This window comes from Meleagris gallopavo, chromosome 1 (assembly GCF_000146605.3).
Source record: "Meleagris gallopavo isolate NT-WF06-2002-E0010 breed Aviagen turkey brand Nicholas breeding stock chromosome 1, Turkey_5.1, whole genome shotgun sequence".
Lineage (NCBI taxonomy): Eukaryota > Metazoa > Chordata > Aves > Galliformes > Phasianidae > Meleagris > Meleagris gallopavo.
The window spans coordinates 171,906,951-171,927,337 of record NC_015011.2 but is presented as its reverse complement, the minus strand read 5'-3'; the positions used below and the strand labels follow the sequence as shown (position 1 = coordinate 171,927,337).

General features: G+C 38.7%; 1 protein-coding gene across 8 annotated transcripts; it reads right to left on the bottom strand.

Annotated features, from left to right (window-relative positions):
• Positions 1-3,885: 3,885 nt before the first annotated feature.
• SPART (spartin) lies at positions 3,886-20,387 on the bottom strand. Of its 8 annotated transcripts, none has more exons than XM_019612213.2 (11): positions 20,114-20,381; positions 19,703-19,915; positions 19,183-19,296; positions 14,228-15,067; positions 12,952-13,149; positions 11,897-12,001; positions 10,116-10,245; positions 9,135-9,329; positions 7,976-8,134; positions 7,806-7,896; positions 3,886-5,551 (listed from the first exon to the last, which is right to left on the bottom strand). In XM_019612213.2, the coding sequence occupies exons 4-11, from the start codon at positions 15,056-15,058 to the stop codon at positions 5,365-5,367; spliced, it is 1,896 nt and encodes a 631-aa protein (XP_019467758.1). In that variant the 5' UTR covers positions 15,059-15,067; positions 19,183-19,296; positions 19,703-19,915; positions 20,114-20,381; the 3' UTR covers positions 3,886-5,364. The 8 variants fall into 8 exon arrangements, with proteins under 8 accessions (XP_019467758.1, XP_010727248.1, XP_010727247.1 ...); XM_010728946.3 differs by having other exon boundaries at positions 19,707-19,915; XM_010728951.3 differs by lacking the exon at positions 19,703-19,915 and adding an exon at positions 6,805-6,863 and having other exon boundaries at positions 5,416-5,551.

Genomic DNA, 20,387 nt, shown 5'->3' with positions numbered 1-20,387 from the left:
GGGCCCGCCCTGCCCCGGCTGCGCGGCGGCCGTGGTTCTAGCTCTCCGCTTTGTAAAGGCGAAGCTTGGCGACACCGACTATGTTAATCGCACAGCTTTAGTACTGCATGGCGGAACCTCTGTCTCCCTGTCGCTTTCTCTCGCTGCTTCAGTGGCAGCTCTTACATTCAAGTGACTACTTAACAAGCCCATAGAATTCATAAAGCCCAGAAATTTCAGGTGGTTAGTGACCTGAAATGGTCCGCCATCTGCTCAGAAAAGCGCCGCTTGATGCAAGAGACAGTGTGAAACTGGGAGAGTGCTGACTGGAGAGACGATCTCTGCACTTTTTCAGGGAGATGGGCTGTAATTTTGCCTTACTGGCACACTAGGAAATCAACAAAGGCTCTAGTTTTTCATTTACTTCTGTTGTGCGATCAGCAAGCCTTATGTAACAGCCCTCAAGCTTGCTAGGTAAGACACAATGCTTCCCAAGTTTCAAACGAGTTACGTTTTATTGTTACTTTAACGTAGCCAAAACCGGCATTGACATCCAAAAGTCAGCTCTGAAATTATGTGAATTTTGGCTCTAAGACTTGTGACATTGGGATAGGCCAATCTGTTTTCTTGCTGATACAGAAATGGCAGGGTCCTGATCCTCATGTTTAGCTGCACATGTCTGCTGCTTACCTTATGCCAGTTCTGGAAGCTGTCAATCTTCTCTTTGAGCCAATTCCATTTGCTAATTAACTCATCAGAAAACCAGGAGGCAAAGAGCCAAAAGCAGACTGATTCCTGCTGGATTAGTGATCCAGTGTGATCTAATGTATGAGGGTAGAACAGTAGGATAGAGAGTATGAAACCATAAGGGCAAAAAATCATTTTAATTTGTCTGGAATATATTAGGACAGGTGATTTCTGACAGTTTGTTCTTAGAACTGGTACTATTATCTAATCAGTGAATTATCACTTGATTTATGGATTGAATGCAAAATTACCTACTATGAGCTATTTCAAGAACGTCTTCAAGAATGTAACCAGCCTACAGAATAGTTGTCAAACTAGAGGCTGTATGTGGACAGCTCAGAAAGATCCACAGAATCACAAGAAAGTCACTGAAGATGTAACCTGGCCACTGTGTACCGTTTGCCCCTGGAGACACTTCTTTGGCCTCCTCTCTAGGAAGCTTTCAGATCCCACCCTCCGCTCAGGGATTAACATGCGCCCTAACTAGGTGAGATCTCAGAAACTGGGTCACGGAGTGCATGTGAGGATAAGCCCAGACCACGCTGCTTGGCTGGGTTGGCAAAGGCAGCAAGTCTAAATATGTGCTTCACCAGATGGTTTGGAAGCTGGAGTGAGATCACATCAAAAATATCTTGTGGACCAAGATCATGTGCCAGTAGGTCGAAACTTCAAACCATCAAGATTATTATGTTACTTCAAGAACAGTAGTGACCATGCAGTACATGGGAGTTTCCTCCATTTTTTTATATAAAGAGATATATGGATAGCTACAAATGTATTTTAGTTGTTTTCAGGCTTTTCTTTTCAGTCTAAAATTTTCAGAGACTATAAGAAAAGTTACAAAACTTGGTCACAACACAATGTGGTTAAAAAAAAATAAATAAAGACATACCTTCAGATTATGTGAAGGCAATAGATGGCAAGGGTTGCTTAAAAACAAGGTAGACCAATTGGTGAAGGTAAACATTTGGATTACAAAAAATTTTGACACATAATTTAGTTATTTCAGTAGCACCAACATATTAGGGTATGATGATGTGACTGGCTGTGTTGACAAGGGGAAACAAGGGAGATTGTTGTATATTTTGACCTTACCAAGGCCTTTGACATAATCTCCTATAATAGCCTTATAGGCAAATTGATGAGATTGGGTGGATTGGGTAACTGGGAAATAATGTTAGTGGAAAGCTAGCTCCACCATCAGTGTTGAAGTGTGGTCAGCAGTATCAACGCTTGACTTTGGGATCAATATCTGAGCCAGTACCACTTAACTCTTTATTAACAATCTGGAAAACAGGCTGGAGCACACTCACAGCAAGTTTGCTGATGATTAACAAATTGAAGAGAGCAGTCACTGTGAAGGAGGCTTCCATTCAGAGAGGACTGAAGAGACAAACTGCTGTAAGAAATCTAATGAAATCCACCAAGAACCAAATTCATAGTCCTGCAAAGTGCAGGGTAAGAGCACTGACCAGAACGCAGATTTACAGGAAAAGACATGACAGTTCCTAGCAAACAAGCTGATAACAAGTAACTGGTAATTCTTCCAGCAAAGGGCAGCCAACTGCTATCTGGGCTGCACCATCAAGAACGCTCCCCAGACTAGGGGAGGCCATTCTGTTCTGTTCAGCATTCATGGGACCGCACGCTGGAGTGCTTAGCTTTGGGTTCCCAAACAAATCCTAGAGGCTGTTAAGGGGTGGCAGGCATGATCTATTTTCAGCCTGAAGGAGGTATAAGTAGATCCTGGTGCTGTCAACATCTTCCTTATAGAAAAGTTTAGAGAAGAGTGAGCATCCAAACTCTCTTAAATGTAAGCATGAATAGCAGCATAGACAAGTGCATATGAAAAAGTTTTGATTCAATCCAAGGGAGAAATACTTACTTTTCCATGGTCAAGCATAGTAAAAGTTACGTAGAGTTTGTGAATTTCAGCCTTGACGATATGCAAAATGTGAGCTGATGTGATCTGCTCAATTGAACCAGCAGGAGGTTGACCTACAGACCACTGGAGGTCCCTTCCAACCTAAACCACTCTATGGTGATCTGAATAACTAAGCCTCGTCAGCATGTTTTACTGGAAGACAGGCTTGCCAACTTTTTTTGAAAGATTACAGATTTAGCTGAGGGCTTAACAGTGGTTTATACCTACAGAATGGTGAAGATACCAGAGGCTGCAGTAACTTGGAATGATGTACTCATTAAGAGTAATCTTCTCAATACAGGATTTGAGAGTAATACTGTAGCAGAAAAGTTTTTGAATAAATGAATTTTGAAACAACAGAGCATTAGAAAATCCAGTTGTACTGCACTCAGTAAACAACATTAGGGAGAGTTCTACAAGGATTGCCATACATCAAAAGATGGCCAAAGTAAAAACCATACCAAGCTGAGAATAGAAAACAAACCTAAGATACAAGGGTTAGGGAGCTGATACAGTGTATAAAAGGAAGGGCTCAGTTAACACAGTTAAGAGTGTAAAAGTTTTTCTGTATGGTAGAGGAACTGGAGAGAAGCCTATGAATTTGCTGCTCAGGGCCTAAGTAGAGACAGCTGAAGCTGGATAAGTTCAACAGCACAACAAACTGAGTAATGAGAGTGACTAAACTTTGTAATAATGTGAAAAAGATCATGGATATATCACAATTTAAGAAAAATGCCTTAATTTTTAGACAAATTTGAAAGGCTGAGTACATGTGAAGAGAACAGAGTGTTGAACAGTGAGAGTGGGTTGAACAGCACAACAATGCCTGGCCTAGTACAGATAGTATTTCAATCTTTTTCCAGCTCAGTGTGCTACAAGTTGGTCTCCTGAAAACACAGTTCACTTTTAACTGCTGGTTTTAATACAGTGAGTTGGTTTTAATATTTATCAATGGAACTAAAGGGCAACTACTATATATGAAACCCAAATGACAGAGAGAAGGAAGATACAAATATTTCTGTTGCAAAACTGATTGACGACAACTAAGATTCTTTTGGCTATACAAAATCTGTATTTGCCTTAAAATAGTTACATTTGCTGGCAAGTGATAGACCACAGTAACAGAAATTGTTATGATGTGCTTCTGATGGGCCTTTTTTAGTTTCAAATATTTTAAACTCTAATTGATGAGCATATTTCTATTGTAGGCATACTCCTAGACTGTTGTTTGTTGGTTTTTTTTTTTTTAACTACTTCAGAAGTCCTTTTTTTTTTTCCCCCCAGTCACTTCACAGTAACTTCATATCATAAGGCCAAGCACCATTTGACCAGTTTTATTTTTATTTCCATAAATCAAAGTTACACTTCAAGTGGTTAGTTCCTTTGTTTCACATTTTTTCACCCCAAGTGCACACCTACAGTACCCATCACAAGATGTGCACTTATTACAATTCTAATAGATGTTCTTTTTATAACTGTGATAACTTGCTGACAACCATTTATTGTTATTTTTTCCGATTACTTAAAATGGAGACAAGTTGTAAATTCATGGCATTCTGTTTGCTGCAGGTCCAGCCAAGATTAGAATGTATAGCAGCTTTAAAACTCAATAATGAACCTTTAAATAAGTAGCAGTAGGAAAAGCAGCTCAAGAGTTCTACATTTGAAACAGGAATAAGTTACACGAGGAACAAAATGAAAAAGCTACATAAAAGTATCCATTCTATTCCACACACATCTCCTAAGTAGAAATGCTTATTACACACTTTGGAGATGTCCCTTGTGCAACCAGGAATTCAGTAGAATAAAGATGCTGACAGTTAGAACTACCTGCTGAAAAAAATACCTAATGCCTTCCATCAGGTACTCTGAATCTTTCAGGACTGGTGAAAAGTACAGACTGCATAGAAGTTTCCAGTGATCTCAGTAGAATGTTTTTAAAGAAAAATATGCTCATTTATGCAAAAACAGACATTGTAACTATATAAAAATCTCAATTTCATAGAATCTTTAAATATTCCTTATGGACTCTCCTGGAAAATACATTTTTCTGGATCTGTAAATGCTAGAGCTATTAGAATAAATATTTAAAAATCTTTGGTTTGCTCATATGCTGAGGGAAAAAAAATTTTTTAAAAGAAATGACTATCTAGTTACCTGAGGCTCATCTTTCATTTCTTCTAAAAATGAAATTTGGATAAGACTAGCTGCTTAGTAGCTGAGAAGAGGAATTCTCTACAAAGGAAAGAATGAGACACAACACTTATTTAGGTCCATACTAAATACCAAAGTTTGCTTTAGTGAAATTAACTTAAAAATATTAAAAAAAAAAAAGAACTAGTAACCCTATTTCTATCAGAATTAGTAATCCTATTTGTTCAGTATCACCACCTTCTTTACAAATATAGTGTATTACAAAAACATTTATAATAACATTTCTGTATTAATCTCTTATTCCATATTATGTTTTGAGAAAGTGCTTACAGAGGCAAGTCGATTAACTGAAAACTCACATCCTGCATCAATAAAGAATGAGGAATTAAGGATACTTTCATTTTTCCTTCTAAGAATGCCCACTCTGTATTTTCCCATGGCAAATTAAGTAACAGTTGCTTGAAGAGCACAGTATGATTTGCATTAAATCACAGATTAGCAGTGTGGTTACTTCTACATATGAAGTTTCATATAAGGCTTTGAGAAATACTTCATTGTTTTCATTTTTTATCCTTTTTCTCCTTATCCAGTACTTTATATTCATCTAATACAGCATGGCCAGTTTCCTTTGCAGTTTTCTTTACAATAGATTTGATACCAATATGGTCAATGTTAAATGCTGTAACACCAACATTGATTGCAGAGCTCATAGCGTTGTCAGTAGCACTGCCAGCATCATCTCCATACCTATTAAGAAAGACAACAGATTTGTAAATGTATATTTAGTACTTCTCTCTTCACCATTATTCTTCTGAAAGCAAGAATTGAATACATACAAAGAATACAAAATTAAAAAGAATTAAATACATACAGAGAATAAGCAGACAGGCAAATGTCTAAGGATTGAAATGAGAAATTACTAAGTCATTTGAGTAAAGGCTGCTCTTCCAGCATATACATTTTTCTTTAAAGATACCACTATGTTTCTGTCCTATCTAAAAAACTCCAGTTTTTCCTAGCAGTCAGACGTTTCCTGAGATAGCACTGTAAGCAGGCAATCCAGGCCAAAGGGAAGTATTTCTTGCAACATTGGAATCTCAGCAGTCAGTGGAATTACTTTTTCCTATGCTTTTTATGACCAGAGATTCTCAGAGGACCTCAAAATAAGGCCAAAGTGAAGCACAGAGTATCAGGGGAGCCAAAAAAATCTGTTATGTTATCAGAACAACAGCCATGGTATAATGGTGGGAGCCAACAACAAAACAATTAAAAGAATCAGCACTTTTGTTTTGTTCCTGTTTTTAATTCACTGATTATTCACTGATTTGCAGATCCCAGAATTAATGTCACAGCAAAGGAGCACTATTTGTCAGTTTGCTCTTTTTTTTTTTTATTAGTTATTTTCACTTCAGGAATATCATAAGCCATTTTTCTGTCATATCACTAAAGTTGGGAGTTTTACTTTGTTAAGACTACAGGCCATCCAACACAAATAATTTCTTAAATATTTGATAACTGATTTTTACCTTTGCCTGTTTGAATTGCATTGCTTGTACGAAAGAAAAAAAGAAAAAAGCTGGGGAGATGCATACACTGAAGATGTTCATACTACTGCAAAAACCCATCAGATCAATAGCCAGGTACTTTTGCAGAACTGTTACTTCTGAAACGATGTTCTCCCCCAGTTCTGATTATCATACTCATATTATAAGCATCTCTTCCACCAGCAAAGGCAACGCAGCTAAATTTTAGCTGAGTTTTTTGTTGACTTAAGAGAGACTACAATAATGCTCCTTTAGCTTTCCATTTCCATTAAGGGGAATTTAGTTAGTTCATCCAAGTACTCAGAATGGAATTATGTCTTTCTCTCATTGACACAAAAACCAGTACACAAGAGATATGTAGAATTTTAATGCAGTTATGTAATGGGATAGTCTAAACATAGAGGAAATCCTCAATTATCAAGTATTTTAAGTTGTATTATAATAACTTGTAATTACTTTTTGTCTTTCAGTTAGTGGTTGTTGTCTGCTGATCTCCGTATTTCCTATTTTTATATCTAAAAGAAAACATTAGCGTGAATTTATGTGAAAAAGCACCAGTAAAATACCTCCTGGCAATTCTACTGAAAACAAATATAAGGAAGAAAGGACCACTGTTAGCTTGCCATCTAATCTATTTAAAATGCATCAGAACAGAACCCCAATTGCCACCCAACCCCATACTATCTCCTGCTGTTTACCCTCTGCTAGTAGGCTGGATGCACTTTCAGCAATCCTGTTCAGCAACTCATTTGCTATCCTTATCACTGTCACAACTCAACCCTACTCTCCATATACAACTACACCTACTGCACATCTTTTCGGAGGGGTGCATTTCATATATGTTGCAGGTATTTTAGTGTCTTCCCTTATTCTCCAAAGCATCATTCAGTACTAACACTTATCAGCTTAGTTCTTTGCATCATCTTAGTAACACAAATCACACTACCCTTTTTGAACACGTATATTTTCCAAGTCCAGCCTACTTGGTTTCATTTTATTATTGCCATTTATGCCTTAGACTTCCTTACATACTTTTCCTTTTTTACCTCATTGCTTTAATATAACCTGCTTATACTTGAAGTCCTTTCACTTTTTGAGGTCCAGCTAATGTTATAGAAACTCAAGATCACATTTGAGAGGTTTAAAATGGCTGCTTTTTGTCTTCCATAATGACACATTGTAGAACAACAATATAAATATGAACATTATTTCTTAACACTGCCAGAATCTGTAATAGTTCTAGAAGAGAATATATATATTTCACCAGAAGCACTCATTCATTTCATATTTTTATTCACAGGAGATGCTCATTACTGTGCACTTAGCAGCTTATCATATGCTGTATAATTAGAGTATTTTAGTAGCTTTCCTTCACTTTCATCAGCTTTTTTTGCTAGTATTCATTCACAATGACAATATGCTGTAGAAGATGAAAGCCATCAGAAAACATAACTTACTTGTGCTTCACAGTTTTTACAGTCTCAGTTGAAACACTTTTAGCAATGCACTTAGCTGCACTTTCTAAACCTTGCCACACCGTTGCAAACCCTGTAAAAATGAAGAGCTTAATTGAGTTCACAGCACTGAAAAGAATGCAATTAAAAAAAGCAGAAGGAATTTTTGTTACCTTGTACTCCACTTGCTGCTACCACCAGGGCACCATCAAGAGCAGATTTGCCATCTTTGTCTTTCTTAAGGGATTCTGGAACTAATTTGCTGCCATGCTTCTTCACATGAGGAGCCAGCTCCTTTCCAACACAGCTTGCTATTGAACATACTCCCTCAACTGACATAAAAGAATTGCATGGAGATTACTTAGTTAGAACACAGAATATTTACTATTTATATTTACTCCTAAATCAAAAGTATGCTTCACTGAAGTTTTGAATGTTACTTCTATTTAAACATGCTTATTCTGAAGAGAAACTTGAATCCATGCTTAAGTAACTGAACTGATACAGAAGCAAAACTTGTTTCCAGATTCTGCTCAGCTCAATTTCCTAAGAATCAAGTAGGGCTGATCTAGAAGCACAAGAAAACCAACAGGTATTTGTCACACACTCTAATTTCAAGAAAGCGCTTCCATCGCTTAGTTATCCCCAACTTGCAAATGGAGAACACAATGTCTTTCTTTCCTTTCTCATCTTGTGGAGAACACTTACAATCATTCCAGATCTTCAAAGTAGTCAGGTGTCATCCAGCACAGTACTTTTACACTTAAATGAAGTGCTATACACTACACATCCACACTAATACAAATAAATAACAGAATGAAATTACTGAGAGCTCCTACGATTCCCAAGCACCTCTGAACACCAAGTGATTACTATTTGGAAGTCTATACATAGTCTAACACACGTTTTGCAGGTGCATGTATCAACAAATGTGCATACACATTCTGTACTGATAAAATATAAGTTAATAGTCAGTGACAATATAGCTTTTAAAATATGTGGTGATTAACGCAGGAAGAGAGAGAGAACATTCTGAACTGTTTAGAACTTTAAATATGTATATAAATGAAACATGAAACTTCAAATCAGAGAAATGCTCTGCTATCTAGATTATTACTTTAGTCAAGAAAAAGATGCATCAAGGGCGTACAATATAAAAAATTCCTAAAACACATCCCTCACATAGAAAATAACCAGGTACAAACAACCAGTCTCTGAATTTTATCAGATCAGTCCTTCCTCAAATTCCCTGGCTAAATAAACCAGCTCTCATTTCACAGAATATTTACTCTAAGGCAAAAATACAATATGCTATGAGATAGAGCATCTTACCTAAGAACTGGCTGACTTTCACAGCTCCTCCAGTAGCCTGTTTCGCTACATGAAGCCCCTTTGCTACAGTTGGGTTGACTTCCAGAGGTTTTTCTTCTGGCTGAATGTGTTCTCGCAGTTTGGAAGCTCCTTTGTGAATAGCTTTCCCAGTAAATTCTGCTCCTTTTACGAGGCCCCAGCTTACCCAAGATGCACCTTCAGGGCAAAAATTGTTTTTCTTAAAACACGTGGAGTTTTAGAGGCTAGAATTCCTAGCTTTCCCTCCCCTGCTTCTCCAACACCGATCTTAGAAACATTCCCAATTACATTCTGCAATTATATTCTTTCCTGACTGTGCCAGCATGAATTCCTGCAATGAATTCTGCTCCTACACCACCTACATTTTAGCAGTTCATTTTATTTAAGTCCAGTACAGCCATTCTTTGTCCAAATGTCAGCTCAATACAGAAACTCAATTGTTTGTGGTGTTTTTTTTCAGTTGGCTTTTTTTTTTTTCTTGAATATCCAGGTCCCAGCAGAGTCAAAAGTGATAGAAGTGCTCATCTCAATGCTGTTAACATTCTGAAAATGTACAACCTAACCTCTATGCCCTTCTAACAGATTCATATTTACTCAATCTTTCACTCACTTGTGTATTCCAAAGCTTCTCAGAGGAAAAAATTGTTTATCAGCAGAAACCACAACAGATATCTCCTTTAATATAACTGCTTAAACAAGAGTAGAACTATGGTATCACAGTGGTTTGAGTCACATGGGACAACAGCTAATTTACATAGTCAAATTAGGAGTCTAACCCATTTGCAGTGAGCAAGAATGTTGGCAGGGGATTTAAACTCCGTGCTGTTTTCATAAAGCACACCAATGTATTCTTCATGTTATTAGAAATGGACTACTCAGCTTCTGCTAGCACACAGTTAGGTGAAAATATTGTTTGACTTGCAGAGGTTTATATTTAATGTAACCCTCCTGTTACAGTAATACCTGACAAGATTCCACGGGCAACTTTCTCACTCCATTCTGGCAATTCTTTCTGATTTTCCCCTTCTTCAGGATGTGGTTGGATATGTACAGTCTGAGGCAAATTAATCACATCACTGGAGACTTCTGAAGGCTGACAAGCAAAAGTAAATATCTTAGATATCCATTATCAAAAAAAGCCAGTTCTGTGTATTCCTCCAAATTCAATTATTTTTTGCTCACTGTACACTTTCTTTATACAGTTAAAAGAAGATTTGCTTGCTAGTAAGGCCATGCGGTCAACTAAGTAACATAACCTACAGCACAAGTTAACCAGCAATAAAGGACTGATCCATTTATGGTATCTCCTCAGAGAGAAGTCAACTCTCCTGTTATCCAGTATGGGAACTGCAGTCTTTGCTCAGAGAATCCAGCTGCACTAAAAGAATGCAGCTGTTGTCATTTAGACCCCATCCTTTCCCCTCATATCCAAAAATAAAGGACATTATTCATTCCCTGTGCTGTTGATGCTTTTTGCAGACTGGCACAGCCAAGGAACATGCCAAGCTGTGCATGATAACTGCTCCACATTTAAAGTTGGGCAGATAGGTTCTGTGCAATTTCATGTCAAGCTCTAGAGTTTCTTGAGTGGACATTAATCATTCAAACGTAGCAATCACCAACACAGTCTGCTTAGTGTTTCTAAAAAGTGTAACATTGCACAGTTCACAATGTATAATAGAACTTTAACTAGAGAAGGCAGAAAAAAATGTAATGGATTTAGGTTTTGGTTCGGATTCTATGTTTAGTACTTTTGCAATGTAAAAAAGTAAAAATAAAAGAACAGTAAGTATTTCAGAGATTGAAAACAATGCTTATTAGTGACGGATAGAAAAATATTTTTGTTTGGTCTGAAAGAGCCTATACGAAAATATTCCTAGATGAAACCTATGAACAGAATAGAACACCAATATGGAATAGTATTTGATACTGCATGGAATTCTTAGATTGGTTGGAAGAGTTAGCAAGATGTAACACTGAGCACAAAGAAAACCGTTGCAGTAAAAAACCAACAAGAACACTAACAGGAAAGACTGGATTAAGTCTTAGTAAGTTGCTACCCAAAAGATTAACAAAGTATAACTGACTTGCAGGATTTTATCAATTACTGCTTGATCACAGTCTGAAATCCTCATCTTCAAGAAATGCCCTTAGCAGATGACCAAAACACTATGAGTGCAGGGCAGGAAAAATAACCTTAATAAATATCTACAATTAAAGAAAACCCTTAAGCCTATTAAAACAAACAAACAAAAACCAAAGTACGTTCAAGGTATAATTTTTTTGCCACAGTCTGGGTCACCATCTGGAAAAAAAATTAAAAGACTCTTCTACGGGCTTTGCTAAAGTGTAGAAACGGTTTGTCTAAGATTCTGTGCTACAGTCACATTAAACATAAGTTGCTAGTTAGATCCTTGTGACCACTATGTAAAACATACAGAAAATAGCCAGCAGATTAGGCTTTTAAATAATTTGCCAAAAGGAAGTTATATCCAATTGCTATATCAAAGTTATTAAAAATCCAGAAATCTGCAACTGATTTGCAAAGCAGGACAGTCTGCAGCAATTGAACCTACTCTTAGGAAGTAATATACAAACAAACAAATAAAACTACAGGACACACCATGGGAGGATACATTGCTGTGGTCAAACAGGTCTGGAATCTCAGCAGTTTTAAGGTGCACTTAAGTGATGACTTTTCTTTCGTTACTATAAAATTTTAGAATCACTGTCCTGGAATTTACCTGGACTTTGTGGCCAGACATCTGTTTTAATTTATCTTCAAAATGCGCTCTCTCTGTTGCTGGGAGCTCTGATGGTAACCCTACTCTCTCATGGGATCCTGGCACCTGTGATATCATATCAGGGAATATTAACAATTAGGACAATTAAGGGACTAGATTGATATCCAATTGGAACTACTTCTACGCAGGAAAGACTACAAATTTAGCCAGTAAGTCCTGCACTGAAACATCACACAGTTCTGTAGTACTTTTCCCTTTGAAGTAAAAAGCAGTGGCCTTCCGTGCTAGTACAATTCCCTGCTGAACTCAACAGGATTTCTAACAGAATTCCACCCACATGACATGCTGCAGCCTGGTTCTTCATCATCACTGCATTCAAGTCTTGGTGATTCAATAAGATGTTATCTTCCACAAACAGGTATTATCTTGCTATGAACTACTGAGTGATTATTGATTACCATTCTTCCTGACATGGTGCTCCAGTACTCTTACAGTAACTCTTAACTCACTTTGTTTCCAGTCACTGTATCTTACTGCATCTTTGTTAGATTATGCGGGTTTTTTTTTACTACTGTGTCTGTTAAAATCTTACTGTAATGAGGTATCAGACAGATTTTTGAGGTACTCAGTATTTTCACAGGTTGTCTTTGAAGCTGCTTAACATTTTTGAACTGTAATTGCATTTGTGAACAATATTTCCTGAATGCTGCCATCCAAACTACACTTAGATTGTGTGCATGTTCGCCCACAGGAAAAAACTCCCACTTTCTCCTGAAAATTTTCTTTTGGGGCCTATGTTATCCTTTAGGAAAAATAGTGAAAACATCCAGAGTGATTTCCAATTCTTCTCTGTGCTTATAATGCATTATTTTAAAAATGTCAATACCCTTATCTCACAGAGCCTACAGTTTCATTACTAGGTACCCTTAAGTCTTGGCTACTTTATTTCTCGCTGGTGAGCTTGCCAATAAGGCACAAACTAAGTATAAACTGGCAGACACACTACCACTTCCACCTTTCATTGTAGGTTTAGAAAAGGCAGTTGGGGAATTTACCTGGAGTCGAAGGTCAGACATCTGCTTTAACAGATCCTCAAAAAGCTCTCTGTCAGCTGCTGGAAGTTCTGAAGACAACACTACTCCCACATAGGATCCTGGTATCTGAGACATCATGTCAGGGAACATGTAGACTCCCGTATTGCAGCACAGAACAGGAGATTGGTTGCACATTAGAGGATACAACCAGTCACAAACCTGGAAAAGATATACACGTGAAGGAATTAAATTTTAAAAAGAAAAGATAGGCAGAATGCTCTGAGTAGCACTAGAAAGTTAATTTTCCATACAGTTTAGTAAGAAAAAAAGCCTTAGGTATCTAGGGAAAAAAAATACAAAACCAAACCATAATCAACTCAAAAACCTTCATGACTGTGGAGATGGCAGTCTTAATTAGTTCTGACAGAGAACATACTGATTTCCACAGGATCATTATTCAGGCTGGTAGCTTCTAAACTGAAGCCTGGTCTTGAGGCCTAGTTGCAGAAGGAGATGAAGTGCACTGCCAAATAAACCAGGACTCGGTGTCTCTTACTTTCTATTGATCTCAGGACAGGTCTACATGATTGGATAAAGAGAATGTACGGCTATCACTGGCCTGCTAAAGATTCCAGTGGATCCACTAACCAGTGGAACCAAAAACAGGAACTAGTTTTTTTTTTGTTTGTTTGCCAAAGTTTCTCCTTCATTTGTTGAGACAGTTCCATCAAAGAGGTCTCTCTCCATCAAGTTGGAAACCGGATCAGAAATACAATGTGCAGTACAGAATGTGCCCACAAGAAGTAAGCACTTAAGAAGAAAAAAACATCCAAATAACACATCTTTTTCATTTGTGCTTCTCAGACTAACACAGGCTCTGAAGTTCTTCATTCAGATTCTCTAATTTGACCCCAATACCTTATCTCTAGTTGTGACTAATTGGGTACTACATAAATCTGTTTTATACTGAATGTTTAAATGTTACAACATATGAATCAACACTTTTTCTCAATGTGAGGAAGGGGAATTTGGTTTTATGAAATGAAAAAGAAACGTCAACCAATTCCTTTAGAAAATGGAATTCATCACAACAGTAAGCACGCAAGAACCTTGGGAAGACAATAAGGACGTTTTCTCAGAAAAGACATCAAGTTGTTTATTTGCAGAAAATAACCTTTTCCAATGGCTATTAAATCCCTCATAACATCACAAAGACTTAGAAAAGCAAGAAATAAGAAGACTGTTGTTTAAAACTTTGACATATATTGGTAATTAAAGAAAATTATTTCCCTGTTACCTGAAGAAACGCAGGTGGACGATTCTGGGCCATCTCACTGTCTGTATCCAAGAACTTCACAATGCGCAGATATCCAGGATACGAAGGAGCACTGACCTGCCCATCAGGAGTCACAAAGAATATCTGTACTCCTTGAGGAATCAAGATCAGCTCATCTGCATCCACTCCCAGGTTTTGAAGGGGAGGTGGCTGAGTACACTTTCTGTAGTAGTCCTCACTGACAGAAGAAAACTCCCCTGAGTCTGTGCCATAAGACACAGTAAAATGGCCATCGGTAGCTTGAGGAGTATAGGCAGGAGGTGCTTCGTTTGGCAGACACAGAGGTTTTGCAGCTGATGGGCTCACAGATGGAAGCTGCCCCTGGCTTGCAGCTGCAACACTTTCACCTGCTGCAGGTGGCTGACTTGGTACAAACAGAGCATTAGGTGGGGGGGGCCTTTCTGGCTTTTCTGTAGAAGGAATGTGTGGGTACAATTTGGGCACTCCAGCATGGGCATCCATTGCAGCAGGGCTTGCTCCTACAGGTGGAGTGTTTTGCTCTAGAATATCAAGTCGAGTGCGCACGTTCTGGAGGGTCTCCTTCATCTTCTGTTGCATTTGCCTGGCAGATTCCCACTGGGGTCCCACACATGCAGGATCCTGTGATGGAATACTAACTCCTCGAAGCAAGTGGTCAAGACCTTGCTTGTAGTAACTTCTTGCCTCTTCCTTCTGACCCAGTTCATCTGCATGTAGTCCTTTATTGATAAAAATAAAGGCTTTTGTGTACTCTTCATTAATAGCTTTAATATTTGCATCTTCTTGCATAACTGGATCCCGCAGTTGTTCCATTGCTGCACACTGGAATACAAGTTGGTAAGAGTATTCACAGATTAAGCCAAACAAAGTTTACATTATAATGAAGTAACCTCTCTAAAGGTGATCATACTGTGTGTATTACCAGAAAGCTATCTAGTTGCTTGGTACAAATTCTGATGTTTCAGTTATCTTCTATTAACCTTCAGAACGTATGACTCACAGTCATCAAAGAATTTAACTCAGTAACCATCACCTGTAATTACACCAAAGATTTATTTCTTAAGAAGCATCAGAAGAACACAGACATTCCTAACATTAAGCATTCCATCTTAAAAAAAAAATATTAAGATCAGTACCAAACAGTGGAATAAAATAAATAAATCTACCCTTACTTCCAACGTTTTCCCCAAAAAATCCCTATGACATAAAAAAAACTCAGTTAACAGTTTGTCTATTTAAATAAAGGCTGAACTTGCAAACAGTACATTTTTATTTAAACGATTTAAGGGAAAGCACTCAGAAGATTTAAACAAATTATGATAAATCTTTTCCAACTAACATCAACACTCCAATGGAATTGGGAAGTTAAAGTTAAAGCTTCGCTTTACAGCATGAAAACAGGGAATTATTTATTTCCTCCACAGTGCTTACAATGGAGAAGGAAGACCGATGTTTTCCCTTCGTTGCTCCCCAGGTGACAAAATCCTGAATGTACAAAAGGCTGTGGGTTCTATTTTTATTTTAGAATGCACACATTAGGCTGTTTGAGGAATACATGAACAATTAAAGAGCAGGAAATAATCTAGTGGGTTCATTTGAACTTCAAAACGTGTAAATCCATTGTTTTAACTGAACTTGGCTAAATGCAGCAAATACAAGTTGTTCTTGAACTAAGATAGCATTTTCAGCACACAATGTAAAAAAATTCCATTGAAATTTTTTGCTGATGGCACTTAAAGCCATTGACAGTTCAGTATAGGTTATGCTACTAGAATAGAGTAGTGATCGTGGGCAACAACAACAAAAGGATATTAATATTCAGTATCATCACAGAATCACAGAATCACAGAATTGTAGGGGTTGGAAGGGACCTCTAGAGATCATCGAGACCAACCCCCAATATTACTTATCAACAAGTATTGAATAATAAAATATTAACAGATTATTAACTTTTTCTTATTATTTTAAGAGAGTATATCTTAAGGGAGAAAAAAAAAACAACAAAACAGTTCTCTGCTATAAGCTGGGCAGAATGGAGAAAAATCTAGAGATGCTTGTCAGCCACAATGACAGCAAGCTGCAAAAAACATGGCCATGAAACAGGCAAGTAAAGAATCAGTAGGGCAAAAATAAGAATATTTCTATTACACACTGTAGCATTAATACCACTGTACAAGCACAGGTGAGACTCCCCACACAGTGCTGACCCACATTTAATAAAGCTGCATCAGAACAGAAAGAGAAAGGAAGGTTACTGAAACTTCTGGTGCACCAATTACCTCTCTCCAGGGAAATAAGTTTGGCTCATCAAGCGAATAAAACAAAGGCTAAGAGATTTGGATTAGCCTCTATAAATATACTGGATGAAATAAAGGAAGTCAGGAAGGAAGAAAAGAACTATGGAAATTCAAGCTTGCATTAAGACCCTGAAACACCAACTCTTCTTGGTTTATGCCACTGCAGAAAAGCAAAGGAAATAAATATCTTTCTGCTTCTCCAATAAAAGCAGACTAACTTCAGAAGTGAAAAACATTTTAGAGGCAAAGACTGAATGCTGTGCTCTACTCCCACACTCTTTATTATCAAAAAGCAGATGGCATTTGTGTGAATGATGCATCTGCAGTCAGATGACAGAAGCGTCATGTAGTCTGTACTGCACCTGTTCCTGCATGATGTGACACAATCCTACTGCATGCAGAACACAAGCTATGAGCGTTTCAGCCAAGCAGCAGGCATGTGGTTAGGAACACGAGGGATGGCTGGAGAAGGCAGCCCTGGTGGAACAGATCACAAGCCCCTCAAGTCACCAGCCCTGCTGCCCATTTCATATTCTACAGCAGAAAAATGAATTTAGGGCTGGAGGAGATTCTTTGGCTGCCTGATCTGCTGCCAATAGGTTTGGTATCTTTGATTTAGGGTGAAAAACAATGCTGGCATAAGAAAAAATATGCAGTTAGTAACCACTAAGCATAAAGATTAGAAGCTCTGAGCATGCTCCTGACCAACACAACAGCAAGCAACTAGAAAGTAACCAGAAAGAGCGAACATCGTGGCAGACACAGCTTTATCCTTATATGAAAGATTATACACCGTGCTGAAGATTTTATGGTCTAGGAGAACCATTCTTTTGTCCCTATGTCACTCAGAGAAAGTGCACTAAGTTTCCTCATAATAAAGAATTATGAACATTAACCAAGTATATGGAGCAATTAAAGATACACATGTCAAGTAATCTGCTAGCAAAAAAAAAAAAACAAAAACCTCGGGACTCCTAGACAACATCATCCTGCATCAACACTTGCATTTACTGAAAATCCATTTTTCTTTTAAGGAGGGTATAAAGATGAAAAACAGTTTAACAGTGAAGAACTCTGATCTAAAAATTATTTGAAGCTTCTAAAACAGAAAAGACTTAAAAGAGCAAGAAAGAAGGCCAGAGTTTAAGCCAACATCACAGTTTACTTCTTTATGAGCAACATTTAGCATTTTGACATTTTTAGTATCTGTGAATTTAATCCTGTATGAAGTCCCTGCTTAGGGCAGTAACTACTTGCCTGCGTGAACAAGAACTGCAGCACCATCACCTGCTTTGCCTCATGTTTTGATTTGGTTTTGTTGGGGGCAGCTATGTGAAAGATACTACCCAGATTTTAAATAATTTTCCTAACACTTGTTAGTGTAAAACAAGAAGAGGTATCAAGTAAAACCCAAAAGTAACAGCTGCATTTCTGCTTAAGAGTGAGCAACAGTAACGTACCACTCCATATGCTCACTGTACTGTCAACAGCACAGTTCTCGCTAAAGCTCAATCTTTATTAACCCAAAATAAAAGATGTGTCAGGAAACTGAGATGTCAGCAGGACCAGTGCACACAAGGCAGCATTGCATGGCCATGTGTGACAGAGATACAAAAACAGGCTTAGCAACTCAGAAGAGTGGGAGCATTGTTAACTCATCTCTGATTGTCTGAAACATCTCAAATTTGTGCTGCATGTACAGCAGTCAGTGCCAGACTATTCATTGGTGTGACAATGCACTTAGAAACAGAAGGAATTCACAGTTGATTTTAATACAGGATAACTAAAAGTCAGCCCAAAGGAATGAATTTAATAAATTAATAAATAAGAATGAATTGAAATTGATACAAAATAGTGGTGGGTATACTGAAGTAAATAGGCTATCTGGGTCGCTCCCCTAGAACACAAGAGGAAACATTCCCTGAAATAGAACATTTAAGTAGTTTCTTGATCATAGGCAAGGAATATCAGTCTTCATTATCTTTTTCAGTGCATGATCTTAGTACAGTACCTAAGTGCCCATTATATTGTAATCTATTTCTGTACATTGCTATTTCCTATTTTTACTTTTTAAAGCTAGAACAAATGGCCAAGTGCATATTGCTAAATACAAGTGCTCCAAAATTGAACCTTTGGCCCAGTGACTGGATGTACAAATTGGCCCAGACGTCTTCCTAGTGCTCAGTAAGACTCACAGGAACTTGTCTTTGAGAAAGCTGATCCAAAAAGGAGCTAAGAAAAGAACTAACAGGCAGTGTAGATAATCACAGATCAAACCAGCACTTGACTCATTCCTTAGCTCTTTTCCACACATCATTACAGATATACTCTTTGGTGCCAAGAGACTTGGCCAAGGGAGGCTAAAGGGCAGGGGGGGCAGTGTGGATTCCATTTGATATTGTATGCTAACACTTCAGTTATATGGCTGACCATCCTTCCTCTAATGCAGCAAACTCCATTAAAAAAAAAAAAAAGTTTAAAGACCCAGCAGTTTGGTTGTGGTTTTAACTGTGAGAAGGTAAACATGACACCTAATGCTTATTAAGGGGATTAAATATCCTGACTGACAGAGGTAGAACATGCTTTCCAGCTCCCTGTATTCAAAATTTGTAGGTGGGGCTATGGGAGAAAAAAACCTACCCCTTAATCCAGAGATCTTCTGATATGTCAGCTGTTTCTCTGTCAGCCACTGATTTCAAAGATGAAGATGGTGAAGGAGAACTGCGATGCAGACAGAATTATTCAAGCCTTAATCTATAAAAAGCAATTAAGGCTTCAGTAACTTTTGAGTACTTTTGAGAACATACTGATCTAACACAAATGCTATAAAGGATTCAAATTAATATAGTAGGTACCAGCTGATCGACTTCACCTTCTTTCTTTCCTTCTAGCTTATTTAACTTAGCCTCTTTAGAGCAGCACTTAAATTTTTCATTAAGCAGTGGCCTACAGCTGATATTTAAGCACTTAGGGCTGGATAATATGAAAGCCAGACATGGTAACTCTTACTCTCTTATAATAACTGAGGACTTCAGAGAACTCCCACCATCGGATATTTCAGCACACATCTCACGCTGGCAGCACCCACACCCACCACCCCGCACGCCTCAGTGCCCTCCTTTCAGCACTACTGTCTCAAGCCTATTTTCTCCTCACAAACCAACTTTCTCCCCGACGCCGTGCGTGGCCTGAGCTTCCATCGCAGGGTGTCAGGGCAGAGCTGTCAGCTCTCAAGTGCCGACCCGGCACGTCTCTGGAACAGAAAGAGGGCGCACGGCGGGGCAGCTGGCAGCCGTATCACACACCGGACCGCGTACAAAGGCACCGTCACTACCTCGTGTTCTCCGGGAAAGAGAAACGATTCCAACAAGACCTGCAGTTACGCAAGACTGCTATTTAACACTTTTAATTACGAGCAGGCCTACCAGCTCCCCGCCATCACCGACAGATTTCTCATTAGCAGATAGAACCGACCCAAGCCCGTCCCGACCCGACCCTCTCAGAGCAGGCAGAACACGCGGAGCAGGGAATTTTGCTAAATAATCCCTCACTTCCGTACCGAGCCACTTACAGGATAAGTGCTTCTCGGCGACACTTTAACTCGGAACGACCCGGCCTCCTCGCTCCCTCTTAGTGGCACAGGCTCCCAGCCCGGCTCAGCCCGCAGCGCCGTGCGGGACTACCGCGACCGCCCCGCGGCCGCCCTCCCGCCGCTCCCAGCCGAACGAGCCTCCTCACCACAACCAGCCGAGCCTGTCCGAAAGGGCCCGGCCTCTCGGCCGCGCGTAATTGAAGCAAGTTACGCCCGGCAAGCCCCCGCCGCGGCCTGCAGGGGCAGGCGGCAG